Below are 15,300 nucleotides of genomic sequence, written 5' to 3'. Positions count from 1 at the left end.
CACTCGGCCGGATTTCCAATCTCCCTCCTATATTCTGGCTTGTCACCACCTTTGATTTGGCCTATGACAGTAGTGTTGTCAGCAAACTTAAATATGGCATTGGAGCTGTGCTTAGCCTCACAGTCATAAGTGTAAAGTGAGGAGAGCAGGGGGCGAAGCACACAGCCCTGTGGTGTACCTGCGCTGAAGATTGTGGAGGAGAAGCTGTTGCCAATCCAAACTGACTGGGCTCTTCAAGTAAGGAAATTGAGAATCCAATCATCTCATTTCAATTTTACTCTAATCATTTTTTTCAATTATTATCATTCAATTATCAATTTGACAATAGCAATAAATAAAAGAACAGTACGCATTGGCCCATGGCTGAAAATTATGAAAAAATAGTATTACTGCATGGTAATTTCTGTCTATTTCTACATACTGCAGGTTCTTTCTCTTGGAGCTGATGTTCTTCCAGAGTACAAGCTTCAGACACCCCGCATTCATAAACTCACTATCCTGCACTATAGTCCTTTCAAGGCTGTTTGGGACTGGCTAATCCTACTCCTGGTCATCTACACAGCAATCTTCACCCCCTACTCTGCAGCCTTTCTACTAAATGACAGGGAGGAGCAGAAGAGAAGAGAGTGTGGATACTCCTGCAGCCCACTGAATGTTGTGGATTTAATCGTGGATATTATGTTCATTATTGACATTCTAATAAACTTCAGAACAACTTACGTAAATCAAAATGAAGAGGTGGTTAGTCATCCAGCAAAAATTGCGATTCACTATTTCAAAGGCTGGTTCCTTATTGATATGGTTGCGGCTATACCATTTGACCTTCTCATTTTTGGATCAGGGTCTGATGAGGTAAGTCACGATTGATGCAATTTTTATCTGAATCAGAAATCCAAACAAGCAACAAAATGTAAGTCTTTCAGTGATTCTTATTTATTTATTTATTGACATACAGTGCTGAACAGGCCCTTCTGGCCTGCAGTCCCCCAATTTAACCCTGGCCTAAACACAGGGCAATTTTCAATGTCCAATTGTTCTACCAACCACAGGGTTCTTGGACTGTGGGAGGAAACCGGAGCATGTGGAGGAAACCCACAAGGTCACACAAATTTTTTACAGGCAGCGGGACCTGAATCCGGGTTGCTGGTACTGTGAAGTATTGTGCTCACCACTACGCAAACAGGCCTCCCCTTTTTTTTAATATATGTTTAGCTTATCAATACAATAAAATGCCTTAACTTACTGTTCACTGTCAAATGGGAGGAATGTGTTATATTAACCTGTTTTGATATCTGAAAATTGATTTCATTATTCTCCATGTGCTAAGAAAAGAACTGGCATGTATTATTCACACTAATTTGTTAGTATAATCTGGTAGAACTTCCAAAAGAAAGTTGTATTGAGCTAAACTGGCTTCATTAAGAAAAGTGCCAAATATGTTTGGAGCAAAGGAAACAAAAGCACTCACTACATGGTCATAATTTGTTTGAAGGAAGCTTCCAACTACAAATAAGCTCCCAGGATTGATGCCTGCTGCTTCCCTGATGTCCTGAATGATCTGGAGCTAATTGTTATTTTCCCATCCATCCACTCTCTTGCCTGGATCTACACTTTGCAAGGTATCAGGATTGTTTTAGTCTCCTGTAACCACATTGTTGATATGGCTGATCTTGCTGTTATAAATGGTGAAACACTAGTTGATGGCAGATTCAATGAGGTGGCAAGATCGGAGGTCACCTTTTGCTTGTCAGTGCAAACGTCGCTCTATCCTGCTGTGGAACGTCATTTGCTGTTTCCTTAATGGAAGTTGTTTCTGACGTGAGGAATCATTGGCAATACAATCATCAGCAAACTTATCCTGATCCTCTGGCAGGGGGAGTAACATCAGTGACATAACCAAAATATCAGAGTGTGTTGAGAGCAGGATGACAAAACAGTTCAAAAATGCATTGCATTTCCTCAGTTTTATAAATAAAAACCTAGAGTACAACAGCAAGCAAGTTATGAAAGAAAGTGGCATTAACAGCACAGGAATACTTTATCTATCTCTGAGTACCATGTTTTCAGAAAGGTAAAGATGAAGGTAAAGAAGAAATTTATTAAAAGGATTTCAGTGATGAGGAACTTTATTTCAACGTAGAGACTCAGAATATATATTGTTATTCTCGGTATTGTTGTCCTTTGAGCAAAGAAGACTCAGAAGGGGTTTAAAAGTAAAATTTAGAAACATGATAGGTCTGAACCTCATTACTAAAAAGAAACTATTCCTTATGGTGGAAAAGTAAATAAAGAGAGGAAGCAGAACGATGATGTACAAATGAAAGTGATTTGAGGGAAATTGTTTTTACACTGCAAAGGCTGGGGTCTGAAAGTGGTGGAGTTAGTAGTGAAGCCAGATTCAATCATAGCATCCAGAAAGGAAATAGATTAGTACCTGTTGACATGTTTTTATGATTACAAGGAGACCAAAAGGACTATAATTAACAAATTGATAGGGTCTGATTAACTGTTGTGGATATGATATTGATACTGTGGGGCAATATTTCCATTGGTGGAGAAATTCTAGTGTGAGAACTGAACTAGCTTGAATGGAATGAGATGGAAGGCTCTGGTGCGCAGATCTCTAGCACAGAGCTCGGATGTTTCAGAGCCTTATAATCTATTGGAAATTACTCAGAAAATGTGTAGCTCGGGTGATTGACGGTTGGGTTGAATTGTTCCCCGACCCAGGCAATCTTTTTCTAAATGTTTCGTCACCTTACAAGGAGACATCATCCTAAGGAACAGCGCATCGATGATGTCTCCTCATACAGTGATGAAACGTTTGCAAATGGATTGCCAAGATCAGAGAACAACTTATCCCAACTTTATAATCTGTGTCCAGAGCACATGAACACCCTTTATTGTCCCTGGGAGTGAACTATATTTCAGTTATGGTGGACTACAGCAGGTGGAAAATAGGAACTTTCTGCACAATTTCAATTGAAGGGATTGCAGGTACTACAACCAAAACTGCTGAACGCTACCTCCAGATTTCAGTCTTGCCAATTACAGGTCTCCTTTAGTGTCTAACTTGTCATGGTTGTTGAGAGAGCTGAACAACAGTATCCTTACAAAATGTATAGTCAGTGATTTATAATGTTACTCCAGAATGACAGATGTTGTTCACTCCGCAAAGCACCCTGGAAGTAGTGGCATATGAACGATTAAGCAGGATCAAACTAGCTTTCGGCCTCCTGCCCGTTCTCAAGGTGGCAGGAAACAAAGCAGTATTGAAAGCAGGGCAGGCTGATACAGCACTGTGCATAAGTCTTAACTGCTTATACCTAGCTAGGATGCCTAAGACCTTTGCACAGTACTGTAATTGTCAATGTGAAGCAGAGAGCAAGTTACTAAATCTGGTGGGAGCGGAGGATGTTGGGAACGGTGAGCGCGAAGCACCGTGGGAGGGGTGTGGGACAGGTGGCAGAGAAGGAGTGCTGGGGTGGAGGCAGTGATGCAGGTACAGACGCACCCAGCCCTGAGAAACCCGGCAAGGTGATTTGATCCCTAACAATTGGTTTATTGATCATCACAGAATTTCTCTCAGGTTCTTCATCTCCCCTCCCCTTTCCCAACAATGATTCCCCTCTCCTTGCCCGCTTCCCACTCTCAGTCCACAATAGATACCCATATCAGAATTAGATTTATCATTATTCATATATGTTATAGTTTTTCTCTGCAGCAGCAGTATAGTGCAATATGTAAAATTACTATATTATTATATTGCTATTATATATATATATATGTATATCCCTAAGGATTTTGCACCATGCTCTGTGACATTGGTATGTGTGCTAGGTGAAACTTGGTATTTCTAAGTGTATCACATTTATTTCCTTCCTTCAATGGGAAAATTCAAACTGACACACCTTCATGAGAAAAGTTGGGATGTTGGAGGAAGTATCCACACGCCATTTGAAGGACTTGCAATTAACTAACCAATTTGAAATGTAGATTGCAGCTGCTGATAATCAGTTATGAATACTGATGACAGCCAGGGATACCACAACATGAATAGAAATGCTAATTATTTTCTCAGTTAATACAGTTATGTTTTGACAAGTAATGATGGAATTCTGATTCCATCAGAATTCTGATATCAGAGTCATAGAAAAGTACAGCACAGAAACAGGCCATTTGGCCCATCTAGACTGTGCTGAGCCATTTAAGCTGCCTATTCCGATCGACATGCATCGGGATCACAGCCCTTCATACATCTACCATCCATGTACCTATCCAAACTTCTGTTAAAGGTTGAACACATCCATGCACCAGATACGCTGGCTGTTCATTCCACACTTCCGAGACCCTCTGAGTGAAGAAGCTTCTCCTCACGTTCTCTTAAACTTTTCACCTTTCGCCCTTAACCCATGACCTCTAGTTGGAACCCTACTCAACCTCAGTGGAAAAAGCCTACTTGCATTTATCCTGTCTAACGCTAACCCTCATCATTTTGTATCCACCTGTCAAATTACCCCTAAATCTTCTGTGTTCCAAGGAATAAAGTCCTAACCTATTCTTCCATATAACTCATGTCCGCAGGACTGTCATGTTTGTTCTTTTCCTAAAAGACAAACTAATGTGGGTAAAAACACTAGAACTATTTTATTTACAGATTTACATAATGGCTTCAGCTCAATCACATTTTATTCGGGACCTTCAGCCCGCCAAGAGTGTATGTGTGCCCCATTTACCAACATCACCTCCTGATCCAGGTTAAGTGCTGCATTGCACACTGGGAACTGAAGTTCTTTATTTTGTACACACATAATAACACATCTTCCCCCTTTAAAGAAAACAAACACTGTAGTATGTCTTCAAAGACCCACAAGACATAATAATGCTTTCTAACACAAATATTTACATCAGCTTCAATTGTAATGAACATATACCGTCTCCTTTTCACTCTGTCACTCTCAATCTGTCTCTGTGGTGGCTTAATGATCCCTTTTGGACCGTTATTTGTTTCCACAGATATCTTGCTTTCACTTGCTGCATTATACCAGTGTTCTTTTGAGAGCTTTGATCTACATGTTCATTTCTTTCTCATCCTTCTGCCAAGATCTTATCTGTTCGTGTTTGTTTTTGTCCTTGCTGGGTGACCATAGTTTGCTCCACATGCCCGATAATGGAGCCTGGACTACATCCATCTGATTTGTGAGACTTTGCATGAGCTCTAACTGATCCTGAGTTCTTTCGGTTGGCACATATCATAGATAGCAACTCCCTCAGTTGGTTAGTGTTGAATTGGTGTTATTGTTCTGACCTTGGGGTCTGTGTGGTCTCCCCATCTTCCTTTTTACTTTTCTCCTTCAACCTCAGAGAGGGTCATGGAGATATTTTTGATTTTCAGTCTTCAACTGAAAGTCAATGAGACAGATTTTGAACCACAGGTGCATGATGTGGAAGCAAGACTGGCAACTTCTTCATCATGATCATTCTGTTCAGTACTGGCATTCTGACTGTCGTGCTGGTGTAACTGGTATGGATGTCTATGGAAAGTTAAGTTCTTGTGCTTCTCTTGCATAACCCCTCTGGAGCTCATATGGATTATGTTTCAAGTTTCTCAAGTGAGACCCTCAGCGACATCTAAGTACTCTTTATTGAATGCTGCCTTGTCACCTTTGGTCTGTGAAACCATAAAGAAAATAGTTTCCACCAGGTTAAGCCTTTTGCATGCAGTCAGACCTAATATTGTCTGAACTCTCTTATCTACAACCAGTAGCTATGCCTTTAGGTGCTGCCCCTCGTGCTTGAAGGTCACTATACAGCCTCATTTTACTGGAATGTATTCTTCAGTATAGCCTGTCACTTTGAACTTCACAGGGTAAATTTTGCTCTTTACTTTGAGAGTCTTGTAATCACCGATGGATAACAGATTCACTTTGGCTCTGGTGTCAAGCTTGAATGGAACTACTGTCTCATTCACAGTCACTGGGACAATCCATTCTGTTTTATCTGCACCAGCAGTCTGCAGAGAATCGACAATAACTGCCTCCGTTTCCTCAGCGACAATGTGCTTTTTTTCTGTTGATAGCCCGAGCTTTGCAGCACCTTGCAAAATGATTCTTCTTCCCATGATTATTACAGGACTTTCCACAAGCTGGACACATCTTTGGGATTGCATACCTCCACATCTGCTGCATTTGCTCTTAGGGCCTACCTCATTGGTTTGCAGTTGCTTTGTGAAACATCTTGTGTTCTTCCCTTCTATTGTCACAACATACACCACTGCTTCTGCTCTGTTCATCTCTTGTAGCTTATGCTCATGCGCTTCCTGCTGCCCAACACATATCCAACGCCTTTTCTAGCATCATTTTTTCTTCTCAGAGTAGTCTTTCTCTAAGAACGTTATATGGAATTGCACAAACTATTTTGTCTCTGACGAGTGTATCTCTCAAATCTTCAAACTCACAGGACTTACTCAGTGTATAAAGTTCTGCTAAGTATTGGTCAAAGCTGACACTTTGTTTCTGGTCACAGGAGAAGAACTTACATACCTTTCAAGCGTAATGTTTTTACATAGGGCAAGCTCCTCAAATTTTGTCATTACAGTGTCCAATTTAAAGCCTGTCTTGTCAATTTGAAAGCTGTTGTAGATGGCCAATGCATCTTCCCAAATTACTTGTAGAAGATAGATGCTTTTGATTTTTCCTCCTCCCCCACTGGCTCTGCTCACTGCTAAGTATATATTGAATCGCTGTTTGAAGTGATTCCAATTATCAGCTAGATTGCCGGTAACTGCATAGGTGCGGGTGGCTTAGGTTATCCCTAACAGAATTTTTCCGCTTCTCTCTCCTGAATCTCTTGGTGAACTACAAGACAGTGTGCTCTCTTACCGACAGCTTCTCGCCATCGGAACCTGGCATCCCTTAGTCACTCACGGTATTCAGTTAATGCTTTGTATTTAGAGTTCACGCTGACTTCTGACATCATGTTGTGTTTGTCCTTCAGCAAAGACAAACTTCTGGAGGTAAAAATGCTAGAACTATTTTATATGCAACACACATCAAATTTGCTGGTGAATGCAGCAGGCCAGGCAGCATCTCTAGGAAGAGGTACAGTCGACGTTTCAGGCCGAGACCCTTCGTCAGGACTAGATTTGCGTTCACCAGCAAATTTGATGTGTGTTGCTTGAATTTCCAGCATCTGCAGAATTCCTCGTGTTTAACTATTTCTTATACAAACTTGCATAATGGCTTCAGCTTGACCACAATTTGCTCGGGGCCTTCAGCCTGCCAAGAGCATGTGTGTACCCTTTTTGCAACATCAGTTCTGGGTCACCGCCTGCATTGCATACTGGGAATTGAAGATCTTTATTATGTACACACATTAACACACTGACTAGGCAACATTCTTGTAAATTTTCTCTGTACTCTTTCAACCTTATTTACATTTTTCCTGTAGGTAGGTCAAATATTCTTGTTCGTATCACAGGAAATTGTTTATGCTTTGTTCATATCTTTAAAGTATTTCTCTACCTCTTCTCTGCATTGAGGGGGAATCTGCCTCATGTCTTTGAATGGTGAAAGGCTACAGGGCTGATCTAGAGATGACTTATTTGCTCGAGATAAACTTTGAACCTGTGCTTTAGTATACTAAGCTGATATTTCTGGACAAAGGTCTTGCAGGCCCCACATACAAATTAAAATGAGTTAACAAGTCAGAATTGAATGGCTTGTCCAATGAGGAGCATTTGATTCAGAAGAATGAGTGATGACCTAATTGAAATCTATTGAATCTTGAAAGGCCTCAATAGAATGTATGTGGAGAGAATGTTTCCTATGGTGGGAGAGCCTAAGACCAGAGGATGCAGTCTCAGAATACACGGACTTCCTTTTAGAAAAGAGATGAGGATGAATTTCTTTAGGCAGAGTGTGGAATTTGTTGCCACAGGCGGCTGTGAAGGGCAAGTCTTTACATACATTTAAGGCAAAGGTTGATAGGTTCTTGATCAGTCAGGGCATGAGGGGATAGAGGGAGAAGGCAGGAGAATGAGGCTGAGAGAGAAAATGGATCAGCCATGATGAAATGGCAGAGCCAACTCATTGGGCCAAATGGCCTAATTCTGATCCTATATCTTATGGTCTTATATTAAACATTTACCAAACTGTTTTAGGATTTCAACAATAGACCTTTTCTGTGCATTCACTGCTATTTTTAGAACATTTGTGAAGATTTTGAACTACTATTAAGTATTTGTGCAGCTTTGCAATAAAAATGATTGTTCCCCTGATTGTGTCAGCTCAACGATAGACTGGTCATATGGTTGAAATCCTTTCATTCCCAAATACACAAGGGAATTGAATAACACTGCACAATACTTTGTATCAGCATTCACTGCTTTGACATTCATTTCTGCCAACTGTGCTTTGAAAGGGCAGCAATATTAAATTAATATAACTTGCTGAGAGGAATAAATGGGTGTTTATTTTGATCAATATATGTCAAACCCCTGGCAGCTTTCACTTACATACCAATAAACTTCTGTTAAGGCACAAAAAATGTTACTTTATCTACACTTCGTAAAATGAAGATAAATGGAATATTCTTTCTGTGAATATAGCTGTGATGATTGTACACTCTAGTATCAATTGTTTGGCGACAATAAAGTATGAAGTACAAAGTATATCAGGAGTTACTCTTTTGAAAAGCTGATGCTAATGGAATTAATGTTCAGCTTTAGAAGCCCTTATGGATCTGTTACCTTCTTCACATTCAGAACCAGAGTCCAGATAGTCTTGTGAATGAGAAGACTTTCAAACAAGCAATGAGAGCAGAAATGGCAGATTGATGATAGAAAAATAAGTAAAGGACTGTGTAGGCAGGAAGGATTAGATTGATCTTAGAGTAGGTCAAAAGGTTGGCACAACTTCGTGGGCCAAAGGGCCTGTACTGTAGTGTTCTATGGTCTATGTGAATTTGGAGTTCAAATTACATTTATTATCAAAGTATGCATATATTTTTATGAAACTAATAAAAAGATTGAAAAAGAAAAGTATGCATATGTTATACAACCTTGAGATTTGTCTCCTTACAGGCAGCCACTAAACAAAGAAACCCAAAAGAACCCATTAAAAAAGAGAAGATCGTCAAATTCTCCAGACTATGAATTTTACCCTCTATGGGATTATATTTTGAAATCCCATAATGGGAATATATTTCATAACTGGGGAAGTGCTTCCACTTAAAGGAGGGAAAATCAGAGGTCTATTGCTCCAAGAATTTTCTAGCAATAAGTTTAATAGTCACATTGTAGCTGGCCTGGGAAGCAACATACCTGCTTCACCATGAATGTAAAAAAAGATAGAACCAGACTAACAAATACAAATACAAAAATTGCAAAAGAAAATGTTCACAAAGATGTAAAGATAGATTGATGTATTCATGGCCTAATTTAGCATCTCCTTTTATATGGTTAATTTCCAGTTTCTTAATTAAAATTGTGAAATTCCATATAGCCAAAGGAAGCATCTTTAAACCTTTTATCATGTAAACCAGTCCTGGGTATGACTCTAAACTGCAACCGGTGATGAGGCTCTGATTGGGGACTTTCAGAGCTTTGGGGAAAGTGGAGTTACCCCTTAGTCATTCATTGCACCCAGGACCGCTCTGACCTGGAACAGTAGCACCTGCAAGGGTTCCTGCTCAGGATACGAGCGAAGGCCAACGGCAGATCCGGCAGGTTCAGTAACTGAACTTATGACGGAGAAGGCGGATGAGCTAGGACCTTAAATGTCAGCAGCTATAGTATAGGCGGATGAACATTTGGGAAGAGAAATGGCGATTTCTTTAGTTCGCCCAACGGTAGGCAATAGCAAACCACTGTCGAAATTTGCTAAGGAAACCATGGTCAAACTCACAAAATGTATCACACAACAACAGCGTCAAGAGGATCTTCAAGACAACTCTGAAGATGTTTCGCTCGGTAGGGTTGATTCTGGCCAGCAGGGGATCCCCAACCATCATTAAGCTAATGCTCATAAAGTTCAAGTAACACAAAAGAAAATCATTGCCACTTGGAATGTAAGAACCCTACATCAAGCAGGAAGATTGGACAATGTGATAAATGAAATGGAAAGACTGAAGTTTAACATCACGGGAATTAGCAAAGTTCGTTGGATAGGTGCTGGAACATATCAGATTAGAAATAAAACACTAGTTTATTCTTGTGGAACATCCCATACTATTGGAGTAGGAATTCTTATGGATGAAAACATGGCAAAAAGTGTTTTAGGACATTGGGCAATATCAGAAAGAATGCTCCTTGTTAGATTCAGAGGATAACCATTTGATTTAGCAATTATACAGGTATATGCACCAACAACAGATGGAGCAAATGAAGATATAGATAAATTCTATGAAGAGCTTGAACAAGCAAAGAATGGATGTGAATCTCAAGATATTGTTATTGTCACTGGAGATCTAAATGCTAAAGTAGGACAAGGTGCTGATGGAAATACCATAGGAAAATTTGGACTAGGGGAAAGAAATGAAAGAGGTGAGAAATGGGTAGAATGGTGCAAGATGAATAATCAGGTGATTATGAATACCTGCTTTAAAAACCATCCAAGACACTTGTGGACCTGGAAAAGTCCAGGTGATAACACTAGAAATCAAATTGACTTTATTACTATAAACCAAAGATTTAGAAACTCAGTGACTCAATGCAAAACATATCCAGGTGCAGACTGTAATAGTGACCATAACCAGCAGTATGTCATGTAAAAGTAAAACTTAAAAAACTGTCTGTCTGTCTGTCTAGGTACCATATCCGATACGGACTTTGGTGACCATGGTTTTCCATATAGATCTATGCTTCGTTTTTTGGATGACTTCCAGTTCCTCGATGTGTAGCCACCTGGCCATGCTTTTGATGTACATAAGCCGAAATCTTCCTCTAGGTTTACTCCCCTCAATCTTTCCAGAGAGTATGAGTTTTTCTAGTTCATCTTTCCGCATGATGTGCCCTAGGAATCTGAGTTGTCTTTCTCTTATTGTTGGTATGAGTGATCGAACTGATTGGGCTCTTCTGAGAACTTCTTCATTTGATGTGCGTCTAGTCCATGATACTTTTAACATTCTCCTGTAGAACCATAATTCAGCTGCTTCTAGTCTCTTTTCCATTGCTGGGGAAATGGTCCAGCAATCACTTCCATAAGTCAGGATAGAATAAATGTAGCACTGCAGTATCCTGTTTTTAGTGTATGTGTTCATTTTTCTGTCTGTTAATATGGTCTTCCTTTTTTGGAAAGCTTCTTTCGCCATTGTTATTCTGTATTTGATATCTGTGTTACACCTGCCATTACTTGTTATTAGGCTGCCAAGATATTTGAATTTGTTGACTTGTTTGATGTTTGTATTTCATCAGACTTAAATGCTAAAGAAGCAAAAACCTGAACAATCCCTCAACTACTTGCAATTAATTGAAGAAGAAAACTTAAGACAAAAATTTACAATTGAAGTAAGGAATAGATTTCAAAGTCTAAAATAGAATCTGTTGAAGATTATAGCAATCATGTAGAAATTAAATTTAACTCTCTAAAGGATGCCTTGGTAGAATCAGCAAAGTCAGTGATTCCTAAAAAAGAAAAAAGCACAAAGAATAAATGGATGACAGATGAAATCAAAAATTTAATGGAAGAAAGGAGACAGAAGAAAGCAAATCCTATAGAATATAGGTCCTTGGATAAAAAAGTTAATAACTTATGTCAAAAAGCCAAAGAAGAATGGTTAAACCAGGAATGTGAGCAAATAGAAAGAATCCCTATTACTGATCCAATAAGCTTACATCAACAAATCAAGAATATCACTGGTAAAAAGCTCTTCTGTTCTTCAGGTGGATGTTTGAAAGCAAAGGATGGTACCATTATCATGGAAAAAGATGAGATTACGAACAGATGGACTGAATATATTCAGGAATTGTTTGAAGACAATCGAGGAGTAAAACCAGAAATTAAGAAAAACATTGAAGGTCCAAATATTTTAAAATCTGAAGTTCGTAATGCAATAAATAAGATGAAGAAAGAAATGGCAGCAGGTCCTGATGAATTAGTAATAGAACAAATTATTGCCTTTGACGATTATGGAATTGAGAAACATACTGATTTAATCAATGACATTTATGAGACTGGAATAATACCAGAAGAGATGAAAAAATCAGTTTTTATCACTCTTCCTAAGAAAGCTAGAGCAATAGAATGTGAATTACATAGGACCATAAGTTTAATGAGTTATATCACCAAGATACTTCTAAGAATTTTGATGACAAGAGCTAAAAGTAAGATACAAGCTGAAACAGGTAAAGAACAATGTGGTTTTGTGAAAGACGAAGGTACAAGAGCCACAATATTGATGTTAAGGATACTATCAGAATGAGCTATTCAAGTGCAAAAAGATTTGTTTGTTTGTTTTATCGACTACACAAAAGCATTTGATAAAGTGAAGCACAATAAGTTACTTGAAATATGACAGAAAACTCTAGTTTCAAAAGACCTCTGCCTAATCAGAAATCTGCACTGGGAACAAACTGCCGCTGTAAGAATAGATGGAGAAGTGAGTCAGTTTACGAAAATCAATAGAGGCGTTAGACAAGGGTGAGTTTTCTCCCCTGATTTATTTAATGTGTACAGTGAAACAATATTACAAAAATAAGAGACATTTGGGAATCAAAGTTGGCAGTGAAAACATCAATAATTTCAGATACGCAGATGACACTGTATTAATTGCAAGTACAGAGGAAGAACTACAAAACTTAATTGATACAATTTTTGAAGAAAGTGCACAAATGGGTCTATCTATCAATTGCAAAAAGACAAAATGTATGGTGATATCCAAAAAGAAGGAGAATGCTATCTGCAGGCTGAGAATAAATGGGGAAGACATAAAACAAGTAAAGAACTTTTGCTGCTTAGGAAGCTGGGTGAAATCAGATGGCAGGAGCGACTTGGACATCAAAAGAAGAATAGGGATGGCAAAAGACACCTTTACGAGAATGAAGAGTATACTGACCAATACTAAACTAGGCATGACAACCCACTTCGGAGTACTGAAATGTTATGTTTATCCAGTTATGTTATATGGTTCAGAATGTTGGACAATATCTAGAAACATGAGGAAACGAATTGTAGCAGCAGAGATGTGGTTTTTGAGGAGGATGCAAAGAATACCATGGACAAAACGAAAATCTAACGAGGATATCATGAACAGAGCAAACACAAAAAGAGAAATAATGTATGAGATCATGAAAAGGCAATGTAACTTCATTGGACATGTGATTAGGAAAGAGGAGTTAGAATGCACGGTAATTATGGGAAAGGTTGAAGGGAAGAAAGCAAGAGGAAGACAAAGGCAAATGATGATGGAGACAGCAGCCAGAGAATTGGAAATGAATACCAATGAATTGATCCACTTGACCCAAAACAGGAGTGTGTGGACCATAGCAGTCAAAGCTCAAACTGGACATGGCACCTGATGATGATGATGATCATCATGTAAACAACTCAACAGATGTGGGTCCACAAATTCCTCTGAAATAGGGGACAGGCTATACACAATGTTGCAATTTAAGGTACAGCCCTATCTCATGTGGGCTACAGAGTAAACTTGACATTTCATATTAATATGTATTATTGGATTGCCTCTTATCTTTTTTTTCTTCAAAAGGAGCCTGATCAGTTCATCTTTTACTGATATGTACTGAAAATCCTTACCATCAATATTACCCTGATCTTTCTCCACTGATATGTACACCTTCAGTAACATCCCTGATCTCTCTCCACTGCATTTTTGTCCAGAACTGTCACCAATACCCTAAGTGTTATCTAGTCAAGATCCATACAATGCTATACTTCACTTTCCTCTAGAAATAAAATCCAACGAATGGTTTATTTTATGTTATGGCTTTTCTAATCCTGGTGCAATCTTTTATGATTGGTGTATATGTATTCCAAGATATCTTTGTTCCTCTGCTCCATCTAGGCTTTCACCCTTCAAGTGATAAGTGACTTCTCTCTTCCTCCTATTAAAATATATGACCTTGTATCAGGCTGCATTTGACAATCATTTGTCCACGTTGTAGTTATTGATATTGTTCTGTAACGTCTTGCAGTTCTCTTTGAAGTCATTTTGAAATTAGAATTGTGCCGGAGTCAGGAGAAATTATATTGGGGAATAGGGAAGTGACAGACATTAAACAAAAATATTTGATGTCTACCTCAAAGGAAGCAGGAACAGTAAGCCTTTATATAACCATACAACCAGATAACAATTACAGCCGGAAACAGGCCATCTCGGCCCTTCTAGTCCGTGCCGAACTCCTACTCTCACCTAGTCCCACCGACCTGCACTCAGCCCATAACCCTCCATTCCTTTCCTGTCCATATATCTATCCAATTTAACTTTAAACAACATCGAACCTGCCTCAACCACTTCTGCTGGAAGCTCGTTCCACACAGCTACCACTCTCTGAGTAAAGAAGTTCCCCTCATGTTACCCCTAAACTTTTGCCCTTTAACTCTCAACTCATGTCCTCTTGTTTGAATCTCCCCCACTCTCAATGGAAAAAGCCTATCCACGTCAACTCTATCAATCCCCCTCATAATTTTAAACACCTCTATTAAGTACCCCTTCAACCTTCTACGCTCCAAAGAATAAAGACCTAACTTGTTCAACCTTTCTCTGTAACTTAGGAGATGAAACCCAGGCAACATTTTAGTAAATCTCCTCTGTACTCTCTCGATTTTATTGACATCTTTCCTATAATTGAACAGTTTGAAGTTGTAACTACAGAACAGATAAGGGGACACCAATGATGCTGTTTCTGGACTCCCAGAATGTCTTTGTAAAGTTACCACACAAGAGATTATCACAAAGAATTAGTCAAGTCAATAAGTCAATTCAAGTTTATTGTCATTTAACTATATACGTGTTAAAGAAGACAACGTTTCCCCAGACCAGGTTGTAAAACACGGTAGTACACATAACACACAATAAATTAGGATAGTAAGGATAAAAATCTACATATGAATAATGTATAAAGTGCATAGATTAAATATTGTAAGGTACAGAACAAACTAACCGGTGATACTTTGAATGCGATGCGGCAGAGAGTTCAGAAACCTAATGGCCTGGGGAAGAAATTGTTTCCCATTCTAACCATACCTGTCTTTATTCATTGGAGTCTCCTGCTTGACAGCAGAAAGTCAAAGAGAATGCTGGATGGATGGACAGGATCCTTGATAATACTAAGGGCCCTAC

At 39.0% G+C, this 15,300-nt stretch overlaps 1 protein-coding gene across 2 annotated transcripts in view; it reads left to right on the top strand.

The window, feature by feature from the left end:
• The window catches only part of LOC134347737 (potassium voltage-gated channel subfamily H member 7-like), a 579,490-nt gene that overhangs the window by 482,625 nt on the left and 81,565 nt on the right, over nucleotides 1-15,300 (top strand). For both annotated transcript variants that reach the window (XM_063050141.1, XM_063050140.1), the window contains one exon: nucleotides 427-852. In XM_063050141.1, coding sequence (XP_062906211.1) covers nucleotides 427-852 — 426 coding nt within the window. The remainder of the gene's footprint in view (nucleotides 1-426; nucleotides 853-15,300) is intronic.

The sequence above is a fragment of the Mobula hypostoma genome, chromosome 6 (assembly GCF_963921235.1).
Source record: "Mobula hypostoma chromosome 6, sMobHyp1.1, whole genome shotgun sequence".
Lineage (NCBI taxonomy): Eukaryota > Metazoa > Chordata > Chondrichthyes > Myliobatiformes > Myliobatidae > Mobula > Mobula hypostoma.
Note: the sequence above shows the minus strand (reverse complement) of the source record. Positions and strands in the feature narration are given on the sequence as shown.